This window comes from Myodes glareolus, chromosome 6 (assembly GCF_982192425.1).
Source record: "Myodes glareolus chromosome 6, mMyoGla1.1, whole genome shotgun sequence".
NCBI lineage: Eukaryota > Metazoa > Chordata > Mammalia > Rodentia > Cricetidae > Myodes > Myodes glareolus.
The window spans coordinates 108288713-108312149 of NC_142031.1; the positions used below are offsets into that span (position 1 = coordinate 108288713).

General features: G+C 38.0%; 1 protein-coding gene across 2 annotated transcripts in view; it reads right to left on the reverse strand.

The window, feature by feature from the left end:
• Tax1bp1 (Tax1 binding protein 1) overlaps nucleotides 1-23437 on the reverse strand; it is a 64601-nt gene that overhangs the window by 29631 nt on the left and 11533 nt on the right. For both annotated transcript variants that reach the window (XM_048440365.3, XM_085691056.2), the window contains 8 exons: nucleotides 18933-19035; nucleotides 12567-12754; nucleotides 9067-9225; nucleotides 6375-6523; nucleotides 6196-6286; nucleotides 3531-3716; nucleotides 1681-1893; nucleotides 88-234 (listed from right to left, as the gene is read on the reverse strand). In XM_048440365.3, the coding sequence (XP_048296322.1) occupies nucleotides 88-234; nucleotides 1681-1893; nucleotides 3531-3716; nucleotides 6196-6286; nucleotides 6375-6523; nucleotides 9067-9225; nucleotides 12567-12754; nucleotides 18933-19035 (1236 nt within the window). The remainder of the gene's footprint in view (nucleotides 1-87; nucleotides 235-1680; nucleotides 1894-3530; nucleotides 3717-6195; nucleotides 6287-6374; nucleotides 6524-9066; nucleotides 9226-12566; nucleotides 12755-18932; nucleotides 19036-23437) is intronic.

Genomic DNA, 23437 nt, shown 5'->3' on the forward strand with positions numbered 1-23437 from the left:
GGTTAATATTTAGATTCTATATTTTATTTGCAAACAAAAGGCTGGCAAAGGAAAACTTCACTTCACAGGAATTCAAGGAAAACTTACTGACTGGTCTGAAAGTTTGTTTATTTGTTTTTGGAGCCTCTGGCATTCCTTAAACTTTTCTTTGTAATGATCTGCAGCCATCTGCAGCCGGAGTTTCAGATCTTCAACTTCTCTCCTCAGTTCATGTTCCAGTGTATCAGTCTTTTCCTTAGAGACGAGGGGGGAGGGAGGGAGGGGAGGGGAGGGGAGGGGAGGGGAGAGGAGAGGAGAGGAGAAGAGAAGAGAAGAGAAGAGAAGAGAAGAGAAGAGAAGAGAAGAGAAGAGAAGAGAAGAGAAGAGAAGAGAAGAGAAGAGAAGAGAAGAGAAAAAATTTCAACTAAGGAAAAAAAATTCTGATACTTCATAATATAATAATAAATCCTAACTTCATTTCCATGATTTTTTCTTGGCTTTAAATTTATATTTGTTTTGGGGTTTGGGCTTTATATTCTAAGTCTAAGATTTACTTAGAAGCTGAGGAAAAAAATCATCCACTTTCTGAGGAGTTACATATATAATTCCTTAAAATAACCATATTGCCATTTTATGTAGCTGGTAAACAAATTCCACACAAAGCACTCTCCATCTAACATTAAAAACATGTAACAGAGAAGCTTTTACTGACATTAAGACTTATGTTTCACTAGGGCTGGCCTTGATGACACAGGTACAGGTGAGCTGGCCCTGTCCCTGACCAGCTGTAGCACTCAGGAGAGTGGCCCCTGAATCTCGCCTGGGCAGGCAGCACAGGAGAGCTGGCCTTGAAGGTGTGTAAGCAGGAAAGCTGGCCCTGGATGCAGGGGTATAGGAGAGCGGGCAGACTGGCCAATTCAGCTACCACCCAGGCCCAGATCTAGGGCTTTGATGTTGGGCCCTCCCCAACATCTACTCCATCTAAGAACTGCTGAAGCACATGAAGGCGCCAGCCCTGCAGAACCAAAGCTACAGGATCTCCACGGCACAGGGTAACAAGAAGCTATCTTGGAGGAGTCCTGGCGTGGCTCTAATATTGATAGTGTAGCAGAAGCCAAAGGCCTTAAACCGGAACAATGAGTCACTGTAATGAACATTTTCAAGTAAAGCTGTTTGGGCAAAAGGGTAGACTGGGTGACAAACTGTGACACACTGCAGTTTCCTCATTGAGATTTTTTTCCTCTTTTAATTTTTCAGGTTTTTTTTCTTATGGAGGGGGAGGTTGCAAGGGCAGAGGGCAGATGAGGGTAGGGAGAAGGGGATTTGGGTGCATGATATGAAATTCACAAAGAATCAATCTAAAAAATTATACTTATAGTTTTCTTTCTAACCCAAGAAATTACAATGATTTAACAGAATAAATAGGAATTAGTCTTTCTGACCAGGCTGTGGAAGCACTATCTTTAATCCCAGCACCTGGAAGTTAGAAGTGGGCAGATCTCTGAGTTCAAGGACAGCCTGGTCTACAGAGTTCCAGGATTACCAGGAAAACAAAAAGACGCCTTATCTCAAAAAAACAAAAAACAAAACAAAACAAAAACGCCATTAGTCTTTCTGACCTAACTTGTTTGAGCAGTTTCCTCTCCTCTATGGAGCTTTTAAGTGTATTGGGGATCAAGAGACCAAATGAACTTGTTTTACCTGGTCTTTCTTCGCAGCATTTAACTGAAGTTCTGCGAGCTGCTTCTTCACTCTCTCGTTCTCCACGCGCGCAGTGTGCAAATCTGCCATTGTTCTATCTCTCACTTTCACAGCATCGCTGAGCTCTGTAGCCAGGAAGACAGCTTCTTGCCGTGTTGCCTGAAGTTGATCCTCTGCTTTCCGAAGTTTCTCCTTTAAAAGTACTGGATCTTCCTGAATTAAATTAAAATTTAAAAAATTTAAAAGATTTCAACAGTTCCAGAATTTTAAATGAAATAATGCTTTTCCACTCATGACATAGGTTTTAAGATTTCTCACAAGACAGGGTTTCTCTGTGTAACAGCCCTGGCTGTCCCAGAACTAGCTTTTGTAGACCAGGATGGCCCCAAATTCACAGAGATCCACCTGCCTCTGCCTCCCAAGTGTTGGGATTAAAGGCGTGCACCACCACTGCTCAGTCTAATATAGTATCTTTTGAAAAGGCAATTTGAAAATAACTATTAAAAGTTAAATGTCTGTTAGTCCATCAACTTAATTTGAAGGAATATATTCTAGACTTAACCATGTGCCTAGTCTCACTTCAGCTATGTAAGAATACTGATTGCAGTATGCTCAGAAAGCTAAAGACAGTAAACTACAGAAGAACTGACTGCACAGATTCTGAAAACAATACTGTGCAGCTATAATGATGAATCAAAAGGCTCCACAAGGATATCCATAGTAGCATCTTATATTTATAACTCAAAAACAAATAAATAAAAACAAGTTTAGGCTAAGTATGGGGCCAAGAATCTTTAATTCAAGCACGCAGAAGGCAGAAACAGGCCAATCGCATGAATTTGAGGCCAGTCTGACCTACATATTGAGTTCCCAAACAGCTAGGGTTATAGAATGAGAACCTGTCTCAAAAGAAAAATAAAAAAAAGCTCTGGGAAACTGTACACAGACACATTCCACGTTCATACATTCTCATTTGAATTTAAATGTGTGTGTAAACTAAAATCCTACATTCATACAGCAAAGAAAGGATGCTAACTTTTAATTTGTATACTCATCACTATTTAAATCCTTTTAGAACCATAAATTCAGACATTACAATCTCCTAAAACATTTTAGCAATTAGTAATCATTTCCTTCAGCATTTAAAAATTATGTATTTCACTTGTCTTGCTTAAATGCAAAAAAAGATACTTAAAGATATTTTAGCATCTTATTAAATCAAATCTAATCAAATATACTTTTCACATTTGCACTTGCAATTGTTTAGATTAAAAGAGCAACTGTAGACTCAATCAGGAATTGTAAATGTCATAGACTTCTAACATTTTCAGAGCTGCATTAACTATGTCTCCAGTATAATTCATATCAAAATGCCAAGACAACCTAATATTAATCCATAAAAGCTAAGCACTACAGTAAGATGACTGTATTCATGCAATACAGTAGCTACTGGAAAAGAAAGAGGAGGACAAGCTCTGTACAGCATGCTACATAAAGCAAGAGCCCAGGTAGTTAGTGGGTGCCTATAATCCCAATTCTTAGGAGCCGGGGGCAGGAGGTGTTCAGCTGTTGTGGTCTTAAACTTTTTCAAAAGTGATGGTTGAGGAACTAGAAATGGCTCCAGGGTTAAGTAACTCCAGCTCCAGGGGATTCAACTGCCTCTTCTGACCTCCATAGGTGACCACATGCTTGACACACAGACACATAAGAAAAAAATAAAATAAATCATAATTTAAAAGGAAGGAGGATTTTTAAAATAAAAAAAATCTGAGGAAAACATAAAACATGAGTAAAAACAATGATACTAAAGATAAGTTTCACAATCTTCACCATTTTTCTAAAGTACTTACTTTATTTGAGGCTGTAAGCAGGAGAGCCTTGTACAAATTTTCCTTTTCAAACAAGCACAACTGCAATTTGTCAATCTCTTCTTTGAACTGAGCAATCATGCTTTCTTTGTTTCCATCTAAATTCTTTAAAGTCTGTACTTCTGACATAAGCTTGGTATTTTCTATTTCTGTATTCTTCAAATGTACCTGTGATAACAGTGTTTGAATCATCAAGAATATTCTTGCTAGCATAATTCAAGTTAGTCAAAGTTTAAAATACCATTATTTCTCATCCAAAAATGCCAAAGGAGGAAGTAGGTTTCAGGAGACCCAAGTTCTGCAAAATGGCTACCCAGGCATATAGTGGCAGAATATAGCTTTTGAAAAGTTTCTGTTTCCCATGGCTATAGACAGACAATCTAATGTCTAACTATATTACATGATCTCTAAAGACTTTATCATCAGTTCAATCATTTATTTTCTATTTTAAAATATAATTGTTTGGCTGTTTTGGGAAGGAAGAAATACCACGCTGTAGACATATTTAGAAATTAGACTACGAAAAGTTCTGAAAACTAAACATTCAAAACATCTAAACAATTATACTTAAAAAAGATGTATCTTTTTTTAAATAATGTGCATATATGTAAGTCTGTAGATATGTACAAGCAAATGTTAGGTGCTCACAAAGGCCAGAGCAATCAGAGTTATATGAGAAAGCCATTTGATTTGAGTGTTAGGAACCACACTCTAGTCCTCAGTAAACCAGCTCTTGAACAATGGGCCATCTCCAGTCCAATTCCACTTTTTCCTTACAAGAAGTACTATGTTATCTATTTTCCTTGAGACTAAAGTTGTTCTCTAATGTGCAAGTGACATATCTCCCATCCCCACACACATCATGTATTCACATCAAGTATGCACATACATACATTTTTTATGTGCTAGAGAAAAATAAATTGCTTTTTGTACTTCACTCTTCATAGCTACAGAAAGCCAAAGGACTAATTTCTGTTCCTAGGGAGGAAATATATCTCTGTCAACAGCCCAAACCTTTGCAGCATCACTTCTAAAACACTACCTAATGCTCATTAACTGTCAGCTCATAAAAGTGACTTGAGGTTGATAACTTAGGATGTTTATCTCAAACTTTTAAAAATCTTGGTATGTTTATTCTTGTGAGTGTGCAGGTGTCACAGAACACACATGCTATGGTGCCCACATGAAGGTCAGAGGACATCTTCAGATGTTGGTCCTTGTCTTCCACCTTCTCTGGATAGGGTCTCTTGTCCACAACTGAATACATTCAAGCTAGCTGGCCCACAGGCTTCCAGGAATTCACTCACTTATCTCCACCTTTCACCTCGCTACAGTAAGCTAGGATTACAAACACATGCTGTGGTGATCTGAAAGAAAATTGTCCCCAAAGGGCACAGCACCATTAAGAGTTGTGGCTTTGTTGGAATACATGTGGTCTTGTTGGAGGAAGTATGTCACTGTGGAGGCAGGCTTTGAGGACTTATATATGCTCAAGCCACACCCAGTGAAACAGTCTACTACCTGTTGCCTGCACATCAACATGTAGCAGAGACCTCTCCAGCACCATGTCTGCCTGCACGTAGTCATGCCCCACCATGATGAACTATACATGTTTTCCTTTATAAAAGTTGTCGTGGTCATGGTGTCTCTTCTCAGCAATAAAAACACTTAGATACCTACCATTGTGTTCAGTTTTATATGGACTCTTGGGATCGGAACTCAGGTTCTCAAACTTAAGTGTAAATGCCTTACTCAGCAATATTCCAGTCATTTATTTAGAACTTTCTAGAGGAAATATTTCTCAGATAAGAAAATTAGTCTCAATTTTCACCCACAGTTAAGCTAATTTAGTCCTTATTTCAAGATTGCTTTAAAAAGACTGAAAATTTTCAAAAAGTAAGACTCACAAGCAGTGGGAAAATTATAATCTGACAGTTTTTTCAAAAGCTACTCTGAAATACGATCAGGGGACTGGCAGAGAAGATCAGGCACTTGTGGCCAAGCCTGACAGTTGTGCTCAATCCTCAGACCCCATACGGCAGGAAAGAACAAGTCCTCTGACATTCACACACACCGTGGCTTCTGCATGCCCACACACATATACTCACAATTGTATATCGTACCCACACATACACACACATTAAACAAATGTAAGTTTTTTAAAAATATGATCATCTCTGAAGAAATATATATTCTTAAAAGGTAAAAACTATTATAAATTCTAATAAACAACTATCCTGTTACCATTAAACTTCTTTAATTATCCAGTACCTACTACATACCTAAAGCACCAGCAAATCTTCTAAATACTAGCTTTTAGGGACAATATGCATTCCAGTTGTGATTTCCTTGGTTCCTTCCATCTTGGACTACTCACCCTGAAATCAACTGCCATGACTATAAGACACGCAAGAGGCCGTCTAGAGACAGCTGAAGGGTCTCCTTACAAAAGCCATGAGGACCTCCCTATAAAAGCATGATCAACCATGAATGTATATTCCCCAAGGTCCCATGCAAGTCTTTAGCTGACTACAGTCCATCATTCTCCTGACTGTAAAGATACAAGTGACCAGGAGCTCAGCTGCACTGCTCTCAAATTCTCAACCCAAAAAGCCCACTGCGCGTAAGAAAGGAACAGACCTATTACCTTATAAAGCTCCTTCTCATCCTTTTCTGTCTTCAGCTGACATTCAAGTTGTTCTCTTTCATGCTGTAGCTTCCTGAGTTTATCTTTCAAACTATGTTATGAAAAAATAAACACACATATATAAATCATAAAGAACTTTGTTAAGCATTGAAGTCATTTCTTTAAAGCACCAGACATACCTGTCTAGTTCAGTTTCTTTTTCAACTGCCTTATGAGTCACTGACACAATATCTTCTTCAAGTTGTTGAGCTTTAGATGTAACATCACTGTATCTCTTCATCAACTCTTCATTTTCCATTCTCAAACTTTGTGATACTTCAAGAAAGTCCTTAGAAACAACAATAACGTATCTTTCAGTAAACAAAATTGTGTATACTTCAGAAATCTCTCCATTAAAAAAAGAAACCCAGTGTGGTGGTGCATGTCTTTAATTCCACCACTCGGGAGGCAGACCTCTGTGAGTTCAAGACCATCCTGGTCTACAAAGAGAGTTCCAAGGTAGCCAGAACTATGGAGATAGAGAGAGCTTGTCTCAAATAAATAAGTTTGTGAAAAGGGTTTCATTCTATCTCTTGGGTGTTGAGACCACAGGCATGTACCATTACATTTGGCTTTGAATTAATACAATTTCAACCCACATTTATTCTTTCAAATTGTATAATCCAAGACTGTAAAATAAGCCCAAAATTCTAACAGTTAAACTTTCATACATACACTCATCGTTTTTATTTTTTGTTTTGCATTTTTGTGATTGAAACTATGCACACATGTGTGTGGAAGATGTGCAAGCCCATGCTTACAAAAGGCCAGAAAAGGGCACCAAGTCTTCTCCTATTACTCCCCACAGTCTCTCCCTTGAGCCCAAGGAGTTTTCTTGACCAGGCTGGAAGTCAGAAAGTACCAGTGGTCCTCCTTTCTCTGCCCAGCTTGAAACTGGGGTAAGGGCTTTTACAGTGATGCTCAGCATGTTATGCGGGTTCTGGAATCTAAACCCTGATCTTCTTGATTGAAGAACAAATTCATTTAACCACTAAGCCATTTCTCCAGCTCCCAAGTTTTTGTGGGTTTTTTTGTTGTTGTTCTTACATAATATCATGTAGCTGAAGCTGACCTTGAATTTCTGATATTCCTACTTTGTCTTCCCATGTGCTGAGATCATAGGTGTGCGCCACTATGTCCAGCCTGACCTACTAGTATATCAATTATTAACATGTATTTTCCATCCCTGTTTTACATGAACTCTCTTTTGATGTCACTTGCTTCTCCACCAGAGGGCAGGCAACAAAAATTGTATTTAAAAATTTTAATTATTTCCTTTTGTGTTTGACACCTCATTCTTATTAAGTCAGTGACAATTCAGGTCTCATATGACACTATCAAGCTGAACACCCATTCTAGCGCCACAACACACGCCTATATAGCTAAACTACTGCTCCTCATGTTCCCTGAGGTATGATTCATTCAAAAAGACTAAAATATTCAAAGCTGTTACAACATACATAAAAGATGAAAATAGAACCTTCTACTTTAAACAGATTCTTTAAAACTTAAAACATCTTCATCACAGGAATTATGGCAATTAAGTATGCCCTCCAAGTTTCACTACTAGATAACTGATAAAATTTTGAGTCAAGTGTAACAAAGTATACAAAGGTGCTGCTATAAAAAAATATACACCAGAAAAACCGGTAAGTCAAAGTATTTTCATTTTCCGAAAGCTGTGCATGACAGCACATAGCTATAATGGCAACACTCAGAAGGCTGAAGTAAGATAAGCAAGCCTAAGACCAGTCTGATTTATGTAAGAGACCCTGTCTCAAAGAAACAGATGGAAGAGGAAAAGAAGGAGGGTGGAAAGGGAATAAGAATCACCAACTAATGACCAAATTAGTAATTACTAAGCCTTGTTGGCCAGAAGTCCAATAAAAGAAACTCACAATTGAGAAAAGTTTCAATCCTGTTCATAGGCATGAGGCTAGCCAACTGGGTACAACACTGAGATGGTGATGCATATAATCATAATCTTTAGGAGTTTTTTTCTACAACTAAAAGTTATTTTGTGAGAGTTATTACATAACCAATGACCACGTAGCTACATCTCTTTCCTTAGTTTTCAGTTTCAAACTCAACCCCAGTTTTTTACATAGTCATTTTTCTTTGTTCAAGAAATAAGAATGTCCATTTTAACTAGGTAGGGTGTTTTGTTTTGTATGGAGGATAATTTACAGCCTTTCTCACAGTAGGAACTTTACTCAGGTTACTGTGTTCTGCCTTGTTTGTGCTGTTTTGGGTGTTAGGAGTTAAGGCTCTGACTGTGTGGCTTATGCTGTTGTGAACCTGGTCTTGAACTCAGTCTTCCTGACTAAGTGCTGAGATCACATGTGTGTGCCACCACTCCTAGTTAAATTATGGTTTTTGGAGAGTAATTTTAACTTTTTCATTCTACCTTCCATTAATTTAGTGTTCATTATTCCTATATGAGTTTTTCACACCCCACACCCCTTCTCAAATCTAGCGAATATAGAATTAGATGTAAAATACTGAGAAATAGTTGTAAGAAGTCTGATGTGGTTGTTCATGCCTGTAATCTTAGCACTGGGAAGGCAGAGATGATGTTCAAGAGTTCGAGGACTGGGTCACTGAGTAAAAAAACAATAAAACCCATCAGAGCACTTGCTGCTCTTGCAGAAGACTCATCTATTCCTAGCCCCAGAGGACGGAACCCTCAATTCCAACCTCCAAAGGCCCCAGGCATGCACACGGTGTACAGCGACATACATGCAGACAAAACACCCATACACACAGCGACTTTCTTCAAGATCTGATCTTCGGTCGCCCCAACTGCTTCCCTTTTGGAATGGTGTAACAAACCTTCTGCTCAGCCTGCAGCTGTTCACATCGCCCTTTCTCATGGCTCAGCTCTCTCTCCATTCTTCCAACTTGCTCTCGAAGCTGTGCTGTTTCTTTTTCAAGAACAGCGATCAACTTTACCAATTCTTCTTTTTCTTTCATGGTCTTCTCAATTTTCAGCTGGTTTAAAAAAAACTCAAATAAATTAGTTTTCATCATAAAATATTACAATTTTAGTTTCCTACCTTTAAAAAGTGAACTAACCAATGTTCGCATTCTACCTACTGTGTATCATTCAGTCTGCTATGCTCTGGTAGAAAACTTTACATGTGGGAGTTACACATATACAAATATATAGCCAACTGTGTAGACGACACAAAATCCTTGTGCTCACAGGTAAACACTAGGGAAACTAGGAATGTTAACATGCAGAGTTGTCTCTTTAACAAAGAGATGCACACCCGCTTTCCAGACAGAAGGCTGGGAGTAGATGTAGTTAACAGCCTGTTGACTCGTGCTATCCTGCACAGCCAGGTCACACTTCAATCTCCCAAACTATGGTGTTTTCCCCAGACTCTTCCTCCCTAGACCTTTTTATCTTTAAACTTGCTTCGCAGTCAATACAATCCATACTTAGGATATGTCACATGTACTTTATTTATAGCCTGGTCACCTCTAGAGCTATCTATATGAGACCACACTATATACTGCCCCCCCAGGCCCTTAATCTACAGAACCCATCTTTATGGAAGAGGTCACATGTACTTTGCAAAAAAGTTTCAATGTAGTCACATTTTAAGTTTTATTGTGCATATGGGATTGAGACAATTGTCACCAGCAAACGTTTTTTCCAAAATGGTGCTATACTTAAATATGCCTAAAGTAAACTGCCTAATGTCAGACTAGTCTAGAATTTTGAACTAACACAGGTTACTGAGTCACAGTGAAGTGCATTTCACTTTTTGTCTCATGTGGATCGTTACTCTGCCGACCCTGGTATTGCAGAGACAGCCCCCACTCCACAACTGCTTAAGGTAAAAATGCAAATTTAAAGACTAAGACTACTATACCAACTCCAGCTGTTTCTTATGGCAATATATGAAATTTTCAAAGAACAAAAAGGCAAAAGTTTATTTAGTCACTCAAATTTTATACCTATTGAAAATTAACTGTAATATATGATATCCAATAAGTCAGTGGAAAATTAAGACCAAGCAAGTACATAAATCCTAAGGGTTAATACCATTATTAATTTGGCATTAAATTCATTCAAAACTTTCTAGCAGATTGGAAATTTTATTTATGATCATCTTCACCTAGTACAATAGAAAAGTTATCAGATCAAACTTTTTCAGTGATTAATTTTTAACATTTCATGAAGGATTTATGAAAGCTTAGTAGGAAAAATTTAAAGAATATAAATTTAACTAAAATTATTTATTCTAAATCTAGGTCTGGAGATATGAGTGCCACAAATTGCCTAAAATGTATCAAGGTCCTGGATTTAATCCCTAACAGCTTTTTTTTTTTCTTTTTTGGTTTAAGTACATACATTGTCTATGTTCCAGATCGCTTCTGATCTCAGAAACTAAGCAGGGTCGAGTACAGTTAGTACTTAAATGGGGAAAAAAACAACAACAATATATACATCTATTTTCTGCTCCCAAATTTCTACTTTGAAATCTTTTTAAGAACACATATATTCCGTTCACTAATCATCACTCTGCTACCATGTTTCTCATTTCATTCTTTTGAGAGAGGTTAATAAAACAGGCTGGCCTAAATCTATCCCCTCCTTTTGCTTCCCAAATGCTGGAATACAGAGATACTGTAATGTGCCACCATATCTGGCTTGTATTATATTCATTAGTTTATGTAATTTTGTTTTATTTTGCTAAGCTGTCCCAAACAAAATTCTAGCCACTCCACCCATAAGTACCTCAGAGCAAGCACCTCTAATAAGTGCAGCCTCCTTCCCAACTACTCCTGTGATCGGAGCTAAGAAAATTACAGTAATTTTATCACCCAAAAGATATCCTTTGGTCCAACAGCCCTTATGAGCCCTAAAATCTTTTTTTTTTTTTTGGCCTATTATTCAATCCAGGTTCACAAGTTCTAAGATTATTTCTCATTAATCACTTTTAATTTACAGTGTTCAAAAAATCATTAAAGATACCAATTAATGTAGAATCCTAAAGGGATTTGTCAGAAACAAAACCGTTTTTATCTCAGAAACATTTCCCAAGAGACAGCACAGCCTTTGTGGAACAAAGAAAAAGTGCAAGAAACCTGGGCTGTGTCCCAATTAAAGAAAACTCTCCAGAGACATGGGCAGCAAAATGCCCATCACATGCAGGGCTTCAGAGAAGGGTGGTCTGACAAGTACTCAAAGCCCACGTATTAATGCTAACTGCACTCCCAGAGCAGGGTTTATGTCAGTATCCTGACTAGTGTTCAAATACCGGGCTAAAAACCTGATCAGAGGCAGTGGTCACTACAAAATGTCTCCGGCACCCTATAAAAGCTGCATTTGTTTAGATAAGAGAGGAATTTCTAGGACAAGGAAGGAGAGAGATGGAAGAATTCACAGTGAAAGACCACTGGCTCCTCCTAACCCCTGGATGGACTGTCTTGGGAAAGTCTGACAACGGAAGACAGTGTGTGACAGTAACCTCTTGACTTTCCTTTTCTAGTCTCAGTTCTTAAATGTAAACAAGGAAAAATCAAAAGCATATGGTAACTGTTTTTAAAGATTCATCTGTCTATAAAGAAAAACCAATCACCAGCAATACATAAAAGGCAGATGTAATTGACAAGAAATATAGTGAACCAATCTAAAATGCTATCTTCATAATAAAGGGACTAAGTACAATTAATCACATTATTTTAAGCAGCAGTCTAGCTTTCAGATACAAAGTAGAAAATGTGATCTTAAAATAAGATTTTGTTCTCACTTAGTAATTACTAAAAACTAAACTGTATGGCATCATTAAACCAGTGAAACAGCATTGTTTCAAAATGTGAGTTATAGTAGGATGTACTGCTTCACTGCACTCTCCCAGCAGTTCATCCCTAAATCTGAAGAATTCGGCAATCAAACAGATTAAGGACACCTGAAGAAAGTCCAGGGCGAGGGAACAGGATGAAGAGACCTGGTCTAAGAGCTCTCCAAGGCTGTACTAGCTACTATCACAGGGTACCTTCACGCCCTAAACCTTCTGGTTACTCATCTGACAATGTCTACCCCAACAGAACCACAAAAAAGAATCTGACCAAAAGACTAGCCCGCCAACTAGTCTAGCCCAGTTGGCAAACTCCAAGTTCAATGGGAACCCCTATCTCAAACAGTTAAGCTTGAGAGAGACTGAGGAAGAGTCAACAATGACTTCAGGCCTCTATACATGTATGTACTTATAATTTTAGTTTTAAAACATCTGTTTCTAGTAGCCTCTATTGGAGTAACTTGAAAAGTCTCACAATGCCAGTCAAGGCGAGCTCTACACCTCACTGCAGGTGCTCACCTCAAGAAGGCCAGCTTTTGTGGTCACCACCAACATATCAGAATTTCCTTCATCTTCCATAGTGAGCAGCTCTTCAACTGGAGAAGCAGCTCGAAACTGGAAAGGAGTACTTGCTCCACGAATTTCACCCTTATGAGTGACGTAACAGAACTGATAAAATTCTCCATCATCATTTGGAAGGTAATATCCTAAGAGGTGGGTAACAAAAATTATTAAACTTACTATTATAAAATGTTTACTTACTAACGATACTTTCATCTCATTCTATTATAATGAACATATTTAAAATGAGTCATAGTCACAAATGTCTGAGCTACATTCTTTCTTCTCAAACATATTCCAAAGTTTTATCTCTTATATATAAGCATATATACCCATTCCCCCTTTATCTACTTTTTATTCATTTTTTATTGATGTGCATGGGTGTTTTGTCTGGGTGTATGTCTGTATACCACCTGCATTGGTTGTACCTGCAGATGTCAGGTGTCATCAGATCCACAAGCACTGGAGTTACACAGATGGTTGTGAGTCACCATATGGGAACTATAGGCTAAACCTGGGTCCTCTGCAAGAGCAGTAAGTGTTCTTAACCACTGAGCCATCTCTCCAGCCATTCTCCCATATTCTAATTATGGCAAAATCAACTCAAAGGAGTCAAGTCTGTATTTCAAAATGATAAAGAGGCTGGATAGAGAAAGGAAGACCCAATAAAAATCTAAGGATAGGGAATGAGACTCAGGAATACACGATTTAAGAAATGTTCCCTTCAATTTGACATTCATTGCTGTAAAAAAAGAAATATTAACTAGGATATTATATATCCTAAATATAATATAGGAATGTGCTATATATATGAACTGTGTAAATGCAAAAGAAATGACAAAATTCATTAGTGCAGCACAAGAAAAGTATGATTTGCAACTTCAGAGCTCTATTTAGGATATGCATGAAGCCATCTAAGTTCTTTAAACTCTACAGATGTGTTTATAGCATTACTATACGAAAAATACCATGTTTAATACTTAGTTTCTTCTTTTTCAATCTGTACCCTCCCTTTTAAATTTTGCTGAAATGTCCTAATTCAAAATTAATGTTCACCTCTTTAAATATCACACAAAATTTCTTTTTACCTAAAGAAACCTTCAATTCTATACTCTACATTACTATTCACAAAGTACACACCTTTGGGAGTAGGGAGGCTAGGGGGCATTAGAGATTGAACGTGGGCCTCACTCAAGCTAAGCAAGTGCTTTACCATTGAGTTACATCCTAAATCCTTGAAAAAAAAAAAAAGATGTAAAGACATGGCTTCAAACTTATAATCCTTCTGCATTGCTTCCCATATAGCTGGAAAATACTTCCTCGTGCCACTACACCCAGTTTTGTACACGCTTTATATCATAGATCTTCAAAACACTGATGACAAATGTACACACTGAGGAGCAGACGCATATTTAAGTGAATATAGTAGACATGGATGAATGAATCCTAGACTCAGTGACTGATAAAAAGGAAGACACAAAGACGAGTATATTCACAGAAACTACCCCAAAATCTAAAATCTATACCTACTAACTTATGTCCTAAAATTTTTAAATACATTATTATTATACTTACTTAATTTTAATTTTAACCCTTTAAAAAAATAGGTGGTTTTTCTCCTTAGAAACAGACAGACAGAATACAAGACAAACCAGAAAATTTTTTGTGGTACTTAGTGAACAAAATTAGGCCTTAAAATACATTTGAATTAGCCAGGTGGTGGTGACACAAGCCTTTAATTCCAGCACTCAGGAGGCAGAGGCAGGCGAATCTCTGTGAGTTCGATGCCAGTCTGTTCTTCAAGAGCTAGTTACAAGACAGGTTCCCAAAGCTATTGAAAAACCCAATCTCAAGGAAGAAAAAAAAATTGAATTGCATTTATATATTTGTTTGAAGAGCATGTTGTGGTCAGAGGACAACTTTCAGGAGTCCCTTCTTTCCTACCATGTGAGCCCCAGGAAGCAAACTTAGCCATTAGACTTCTTTACCTGCTTATCATCTTACTGACCCTCAAAAATAAATTTGAAAAGATATGAAAGGATAAAAGGGCATAGCAGAAAAAAAAAATGGCACCCAACCTGAGGCTCTAAGGGCCAACACCAGAGCAATTTCAACAACTACTTTACTACTTTAAAGTGCACAATATTTAAAATTAGTATCAGGCTCTATTTCTTAGGAAAAAAACGAGTTCACAGAAAAGGATAAGTCTAACATAATTTCAACTAAGGTACAAACTGTGTGCACTTCTCAGTAAACACAATAACTCTTATAAAAAAAAATGTACTGAAGGATACTGAAATTTGTGGCCGAAACATAAAGAGAAACAAGATATTTTCATAGTTTTAAAGTAGCTCACTCTATAACATTGTTTCATTACAAAGAGAAAACTACAAACTTTAAGGTAGCAGAGTCCAGACAGCATCAATGACCTGATAAACACCAGCAGCAATAGATGTATAAGCACTCTCAGACACAATGCAGTGACTATGACACTCTCCCCTCATAATGTGTAATCTTGGTATTACCGTGAGAAAAACAGCAAATTAATCCCACATGAGACACGCTCAAGGGTAATCCTCAAAGATGACAAGACACCAAGGAGATTAAGATTTGACAGATATATGCAATATGGGATTAGGGTTGGTGCTAACAACAGGAAGAGAGCATCAATGGAAACACTGCTAATACCTAAGCAAAATGTGTGCTTTAATTAAAAGTATGGCAACTCAGCAACTGGCTAAAATCACTTGCTGCTCTTACAGAGAACACGGGCTCAATTCCCAGCCCCCACATGGTGGCTCACAGTCATCTCTAACTCAGTTACATGAGATTCAATATCTTCTTCTGGTCTCTGGATACCACTCACCCACATGGACACATAGACCTATATGCACGCAAGACATCTATACACAGAAAATTAAATCAACAAATTTAACACAAATTAAAACAAAACAAAAATAAAAATAAAATATTAAAATATTATTTAAATTTAATTTAAATAATAAATTATTTAATTTATTTTAAATATTTAAATTATTTATTTATTTTAAATAAATTTAAAATATTAAAACAAAAATAAAGGGCCAAAATCATGGCTTAGTTAATAAAGGCACTATTCACCAAGCCTGACAACCAAACCTGGCAACCTGAGTTCAATCCCAATGCCCATCCATATATTAGGAGTGAATCAATTCCTCTAAGTTGTTTTCTGACTGCTGCATGTTTTTAACAGACAGACACACATAGACACAGTAAATGATTTTTTTAACAAAAAAGTTTAAAAGAAAAACAACCCTACAATATAGACGATATTCTTGTATAAAACCTTAAAAAAACCCTAAAATAATCTTCTTTAAAAGTATTTCAAATAAATGTATTCAGTGCTACAATTTAAGACTATTTGCTAGAAAATAAAGCACAACCAAGTAAAAAAAAATTAGTCAATCTGTAATGTGACATTAGTATTCAGTAAAATACACATAAAACTCAAACTAAAAACACTACTGAATTTGTAAAACTTCTTTACTGTTCCTGTGCTTGGCATCCAGGAAAATATCTTCAGGTAAAGAAAAATAAACTGGATGTGTTTGGTATATTTGCTAAGTCACTAATAAATGTATTAGCCACTAGAACAAATTCAGTTAAGTAATTCTTAAAAGAAAAACATTCACAATAAAGACAGAGGGTCAGTCAGTGGTAGTACACACCAGGCAGGTGTAGCTCTGAGTTTGAGGTCAGCCTGGTGTACAGAGTTGAGTTCTAAGGCACCCAGGTCTACACAGAGAAACCCTGTTTGGCGGGGGTGGGGTGAGGATGACAGATTGAACAGAAATAAATTCACATCTTTTAAGAAAAAAAATGAAATGTGACAAAAAGAGCTCTAGCATATATTTAAATTTAATCATCTAAAAAAGTCCATATGTAGGGCCTGGAGAGATGGCTCAGCGGTTAAGAGGACTTGACTGCTCTTCCAGAGGTCCTCAGTTCAATTCCCAGAAGCCACATGGAGGCTCACAATCATCTATAATGGGATTATATTTCCTCTTCTAGTGTGCACGAAGGTGTGCATAAAGACAGAGTGCTCATATACATAAAATAGATGACAGGATTTCAGAAATTGAATTGTTACATAGAATATTTTTAAAAGTCTATATATTAAAAGATTAAGTAGAGACATAAACATGTTTCTGGTTGATGGCAAGAGTGGAGCACTGAACTCAGGGTCTTGTGCATGCTAAGCACATCACCATTAGGCTATACTCCCAGCCCCTAAATAACAGTTGAGAACCCAAGTCTTGTCTTTATTAATAGTACAAATGTTATACTGTGTGGGCCAAAAAAAAAAAAAAGAAAAAAGAAAAGAAAAGAAAAGAAATGCCTGTGTATGTGTGTTTTGAGTTGGTTCTCTTCTTCCACCTTATATTTTAGACACAGGTCTCAAGTTTCTGACTTCTGTATCCACTTCAGACTAAACTGTGAAGTTCTAGTATTACAGGCCCATGTCATACATTTTTTTTAACTGAGTTCCAGCTTAGCCAAGCATGGTGTTACATGCCTATAAACCCCAGCAGCACTCAGGAGGCTGAGGAGGAGGATCACAAGTCCATGGCTACCCTTGGCTACAGCAAAAAACCCAACACTCATATTCATTCCTATTCTCTTTCTCCCTCTCTGCATATGTGTATATACATGTGTGTGTGTGTATATATATATATATATATATATATACACACACACACATGTATATGTGTGACTCTGGTAATCTGAATATGGCCCCCGTACGCTCATGTATCTGCATGTTTGGTCTTCAACTGATAGAACCATTTGGCATTAGGAGATGTGACTGTATTGGAAGAGGTGTGTGTCACTGCGGGCATGCTTTAAAGTTTCAAAGGTCCCACCATTCCCAGTTAGCTCTTTCTGCCTTGTGTTGTCTCAGCTCTCAGCAACTGTTGCAGTGCCCTGCCTGCTACCATTCTATACACATGACAATCATGGGTGCTCGCTCGCTCACGCTCTCTCTCTCTCTCTCTCTCTCTCTAACTGTAAGCTCTTGTATAAGCTGCCTTGCTCACAATACAGTAATAGAAAAGACAGATAAGTGTCCTTTTATCCTATCTTTTGAGACACACAGTACATGTTCATTATCTATAGTCCGTCTAGAGCGCAACCATAGCACAATAAAACCTTTTACTCTTCAGGGGGTGGCGGCACATGTCTTTAATCCCAGCACTCGGTAGGCAGAGGCAGGCGATCTCTGTGAGTTCGAGGCCAGCCTGGCCTACAAGAGCTAGTTCCAGGATAGGCTCCAAAGCTTGAAAAACCAAAAAACAAACAACAACCAAAAAACCCACACTTTTATTCTCACTGAGAAGATAAACTTTGGTCTAAGGACCCACGATGAAAATCTCTCCGGAACTGTTTCTCAGTGCATAAATAAAGTCATATTTCTTTTCTTCTAAGCTACTGCTAATAAACACAATAGTGGACTTGTTAAAGCCACAGATACACATTCCTAAGAACTACTAATCCCAAAGGAGCCAGAAAGAAGACAACAGCCCTAAAAGAAGGGCACGCTAGCTTTATGTTCCTCACAAATACAAGTGACAAATCAAAAGCTGGAATAAACGAGAGTCTTTTAAAAGTAAAATGAATGAGTATTAGGGCAACTTGAACTTCATCCTTGGTTGATACTGTTCCCTAGATATGCAACCAATCCTCAGCTTTTGTGTGAGAATATATACTTCTGTCTTCTTACTTGTCTCCCTCCCCCTCTTAATACTTACATATAAATTGTGCTGTATTGTGGTGGTCTGAAAGAAAATGGCCCCAACAGAGGTGTGGTCTTGTTGGAGGAAGTATGTCATTGTGGGGGTGGGCACTGAGATCTTTTTTTTTTCTCAAGGGTTACTTCAGTGCAATACTTCAGTCAACTTCATGTTGGCTATAAGATGTAGAACCATGCACCATGCCCGCCTGCAAGCCCTCATGTACTCTGTCATGATGGACTGAATCTCTGAACTATAAGCAAGCCACCACATTACATGTTTTCTTTTTAAGAGTTGCTGTGGTCATGCTCTCTTCACAGCAATGGTAATCCTAGCTAAGACATACATCAAAACCATTTCTTAAGAAATTCCAAGTTTGCTTCATTTAAAAAAGAAAAGCATTCTGAGTAGCTATGAAAACAGTGTGTGCCCTACATTTAGTATTTACATTCACCTGATTTTCACTCAACAAAGACACTCATTTAGACATGCCTGAAACAAATAACAACAATACAGGCAGCTAGCTTGATCAAGTCCTTCAGTTTTGAGCTCTTACCTTGAAATGCAAGTACACAATTGACAGTTGATCCTTCCACATAATGCTCAGGCATAGGAGACCACAGAAATGTGTAATAATCACGAGCAGTACTCCAGCCAACCTAAAGGAGAAAAATTTAACAAGGGATTTGAGTAAATATCTTAATATTAGCTAGATACAGCATTTGTATTACATCCTAAAATTAAAATATGTATTTAATGCTTACAAATCTAGTGTTAACAGGCATGTCCAATTTTGATTTATTAAACTGTGACCTAAAGCTGCATCAATTCACATAAACTGATTGACGTTTCTACTATATATTCAAATGCAAAGTGCTATCTAATTTCTCCAAGACAATTCACATACACACACAAAGTCTTCTATTTTATTTAAAATATTTATGCCACTAGACACTGTAGATTTGCGTGAGTGTTGTGTGTGCAGAGGTGTATATATAACCATAGAGATGCCAGAGGTCAATGTTGAGTGTCTTCCTCAATTGCTCTTCATCCTGTTTTATGAGACAAGGTCTCTCGCTGATCCTGAAGCTCACCAATTTGGCTTAACTAGCTGATCAGCAAACCCTAGATGTCCTTTTGTCTCTGTCTGCCCAACACAGGCATTACAGACATGTAGACCCAGCTTTATGACATGGGTGCTAAGGATCCAAAATCAGGTCAACCATGGCAACTTACTGATTAAGCCATCTTCCTAGCCCCCACCTTGTGGACTTTAAGTAACTTATTGCTTTACACCTCATACTTAGGGTTTATTTGGGGTTCTGTTGCTGTTGTTTGTTTTTCTTTTTTTTAATGTAGACACTTTCTTATAACTTAAATCCACTGATCTCTCACCTACGCAAGTTTTGCCTAAAAGCAATCTATAAATTTTGGATGGAGGGAGTAATTACATTCTTAGAGATCATTTACACCACTTACTAACAACATATTTTCACCTAACAACATTTTCAGCCTGGAGGTATACAAGAAAAGATGTTCAAAGCACATTGTGCACTCATGAGAAATGTCCTTACATAATCCAGTACAACACACAACGAATACATAATATAGTCAACTTCATGTTGGCTATAAGATGTAGAACCATGCACCATGCCTGCCTGCATGCCCTCATGTACTCTGTCATGATGGACTGAACCTCTGAACTGTAAGCAAGCCAATTAAATATATGTAATATTTTCAACTTAAATATATACACTACAAATTTCAAATTGTGTTTTCTAAAAGCTTATATAGTATAATTAGAGATAAGTTTAAAGTAAGTACACTGTTAGCAACATTACATAAAACTACATCCAACACAGGCTTAGATTACATATTCTAGGATTTTCGTAGGCTTTCTTTACTGTATGTGTGTGTCTGTATACACAAATGCACTTGCGCACACATACCATCAAACATCTTTCCTTCTGGGGACTGAACTCCGGCTGCCTGCCTTGGTGTTATTTTATGAGCTATCTTCACCAGCCCCACGTCCTAAGATTTTGATTAACCTCAGTTTACAGACAAAATAATATTGAGCTGTGTTCTATTAATGAGAGCTAACTGAATCTTAAAGTTCAAAGCTCTCAACCACTGACGTGCTCCTCACTTTTCCTGACAGAATAGAGGGCTCTTTATAACTTTTGAAACTCCACCTCTTTCCTTCCAGTACTGGCACTATGAGTATTTAATTCTTGAAAGAAATACATGGTAAGACAAAAAAATAGAAAAAGTGTTTTTCTTTTGTCTGCACTGAGAAAAATACAAACTGTTTCAAAAAGCATCCTTTACCCAATGAGTGAAAGTCAAAGTGAAGTAACATGGAGGAGACTGAGCAGCCCATGCTCTGCTCCCAGGCAGCCACCGATTTAACAGGGCATAACCCAGAAAATCCTTTGAGAGGGCTCCAAATGCCCATTACAAAAACAAGCACTGCAGGCGAGCTAAAGTTCAAGAATAGCTACACTGCAAAACAAAAAAAAAGATTTGTTTTCTAACAACCAAAGAGCTCTTTCCCCTCAGTAGGCACAACTGAGGGGGTCAGGAAAGGGTGGGACATGCACCTAACACTTTGACTTTATGATGGACTGTGCAAGTTTGGGCCTCACCTAACTTGGCACTGACAAAACCCGGATACTTCGGGTGTCTCGAAGCACTGTTGCAAAGGGACTGTTCAACAGCCCATTGCAACAGAGAACATGCAGTACCACAGACAGACACAAGAGGGAGAAAGAGAACAAAGTCCTGAAACAGGCGATGCTTTTTGGTCGGGAAATTGCACAAAGGGGCCACAACACATCCCAGTAAAAGACTTAACAACCTTTGGGCAGAGTATATGGTGCAAATCTTTCCTGTACAAAACAAGCCTAGAATGATCAAAGAGGAGGCTTCTTTACGCAATTCACAAAATGGGAAAATTCTTCTGAAGAATGGGAGGTTCAAAGGGAGAAAATAAATCTTAAGACACGACATTAAGCTGAAATAACCTCAAGAAATAGAGTTCGATGTATTATCTGGCCAACAATCCAAGATAATTTTTTAATGAAGTTCAATGCACTGCCAAAAAGCTACAGTAATCAACTCTACAAAAACAATGAAGTATAACATAGAGAGACAGACAGACAGTCACCTATGGAGATGGGGAATACAATAACTCAATTGAAAAATTCACAACAGGGTTTCCACAACTGATCTAAGCAGAATAAAGATTCTAAAAGCTTGACCCAACATCAACTACACAGCAAATCTGTGCCCTCCTGCGTAGGCTGCATTAAGACAGTTTTTTGTTTGGTATTTGTTTCGAGCCAGGGTCTCCCTACACAACCCTGGCTGTTCTGGAACTCAGTATGTAGACCAGGCAATCCTAGAACTCAAGAGATCCACCTGCCTTTACCTACTGAGGGCTGAGATTAAAGGTGAGTGCCACCACGCCAGACAAAGACCCGGAGGGAGGGAGGAAGGTTCAGAGAGATAGTTCAATGGGTAAAAGGTTTGCCACCAAACCTGACAACCCAATCACTGAGCCCCACACGGTAGGATAGGACTTATGAAGATTGTCCTCTGATCTACACAGACACACACAGTGGCACTAGCACAATGTACACATAAAATTGACTAAAAGTAAGTAAAATTTTAATAATAACTGATTATTATGGAAAAAGAGGTTAAGCATAAGAAGCTTACTAATAAAAATAGCAAATAGGGTGCTTTAACCCCATGACTAATGAGGCTGAGAAAAGATTGTGAATTCAAGACCAACCTAGGCAATAATATTACAAGACTCACAAACAAACAAAAAGGCAAAAATATATTGAGGAGTTCTAGAAAGAAACAGTCTTAGAGTATTTGTGCAAATAGCAGCTGAAACTTACAGTATATATAAAAAATGAGCAAAGTAAAAAAATTCAAAATAGTAAAACACGGTGGTCTAAGCCTAGAGCTCCAGAATTTGAAAGGCTGAGGTAGCCTGGGCTACAGTGAGTTTGAGAACAGGCTGGACTACATAGCAAGATCCAATATCTAACGAAACAAAATAAAACAGGGCCTAACTATTCTTTAACTAAGATAAGTCCAAAAAGAAACATTATCAAGCTGTCAAAGGTCTTCTGAGGAGTAGGTGAAAGTACGATGTCATACAAGAATCTCTACAGATTTCTCAGCCAATACATACAATGCAGAGGGCACCTCTATCATACTATTATGGATGGCTTATATCACTTCTTCCAACAAAAAATATTTTTGTTTTGTTTTGGTTTTTCAAGACAGAGTTTCTCTGTACTTTTGGAGACTGTCCTAGAACTAGCTCTGTAGGCTGGGATTAAAGGCATACGCCATCACCACCCAGCTTCAACTAAAGGTTTTGAGAAGAAATAAAACACGCAGTTTTAGATCTACTCTCCACAGCAATTAATTTCGTTCATCTCTACAAAGCAGGTTTATTTGTGGAAACGGCACAAGAGTCCTCAAAATAAGGGGCAGAGATCTTCACATGGAGGCCTAAGCACCTTTGGGAGCCTGTGCTGGCGTTGGAGCAAAAACTGTAACCTGGGCTCTGGACCTTGGTGTTTTGTGGGCTGAGCCTGTGATTCTTGGCAATATGTGCTCAAGCATGCACCAAAAGTAAGGGTAATGAGAGCTAGTTAACAGAACTTGGCCACTGACACCCTTGGATTTACCTTTGGATTTTACCTCTGTATTTTATCTTCAATACCAGACTCCATACTTAAGGAGAAGGTCGCATAATGGCCTCAAACTTGCTACTAACTGAAGCTTGGCCTTGAACTCCTGACCCTCTGCTTCTACCTCCCAAGTAGAAGCAGCACTTGGGAGGTGGAAGCAGGAGGATCAAGAGTTCAAAGTGAGTCAGAGCTGAATAGTGAGCCTGAAGGCTGGCTCAGGCTTCCTGAGTTACAAGACATCTTGTCTAAAAAAACAAAAAAAGAGAGCTGGAAAACAGCTCAGTGGTTAAGAGCACTTGCTGCTCTTACAGGGACCAGGATCAGTTCGCAGTATCCACATGGC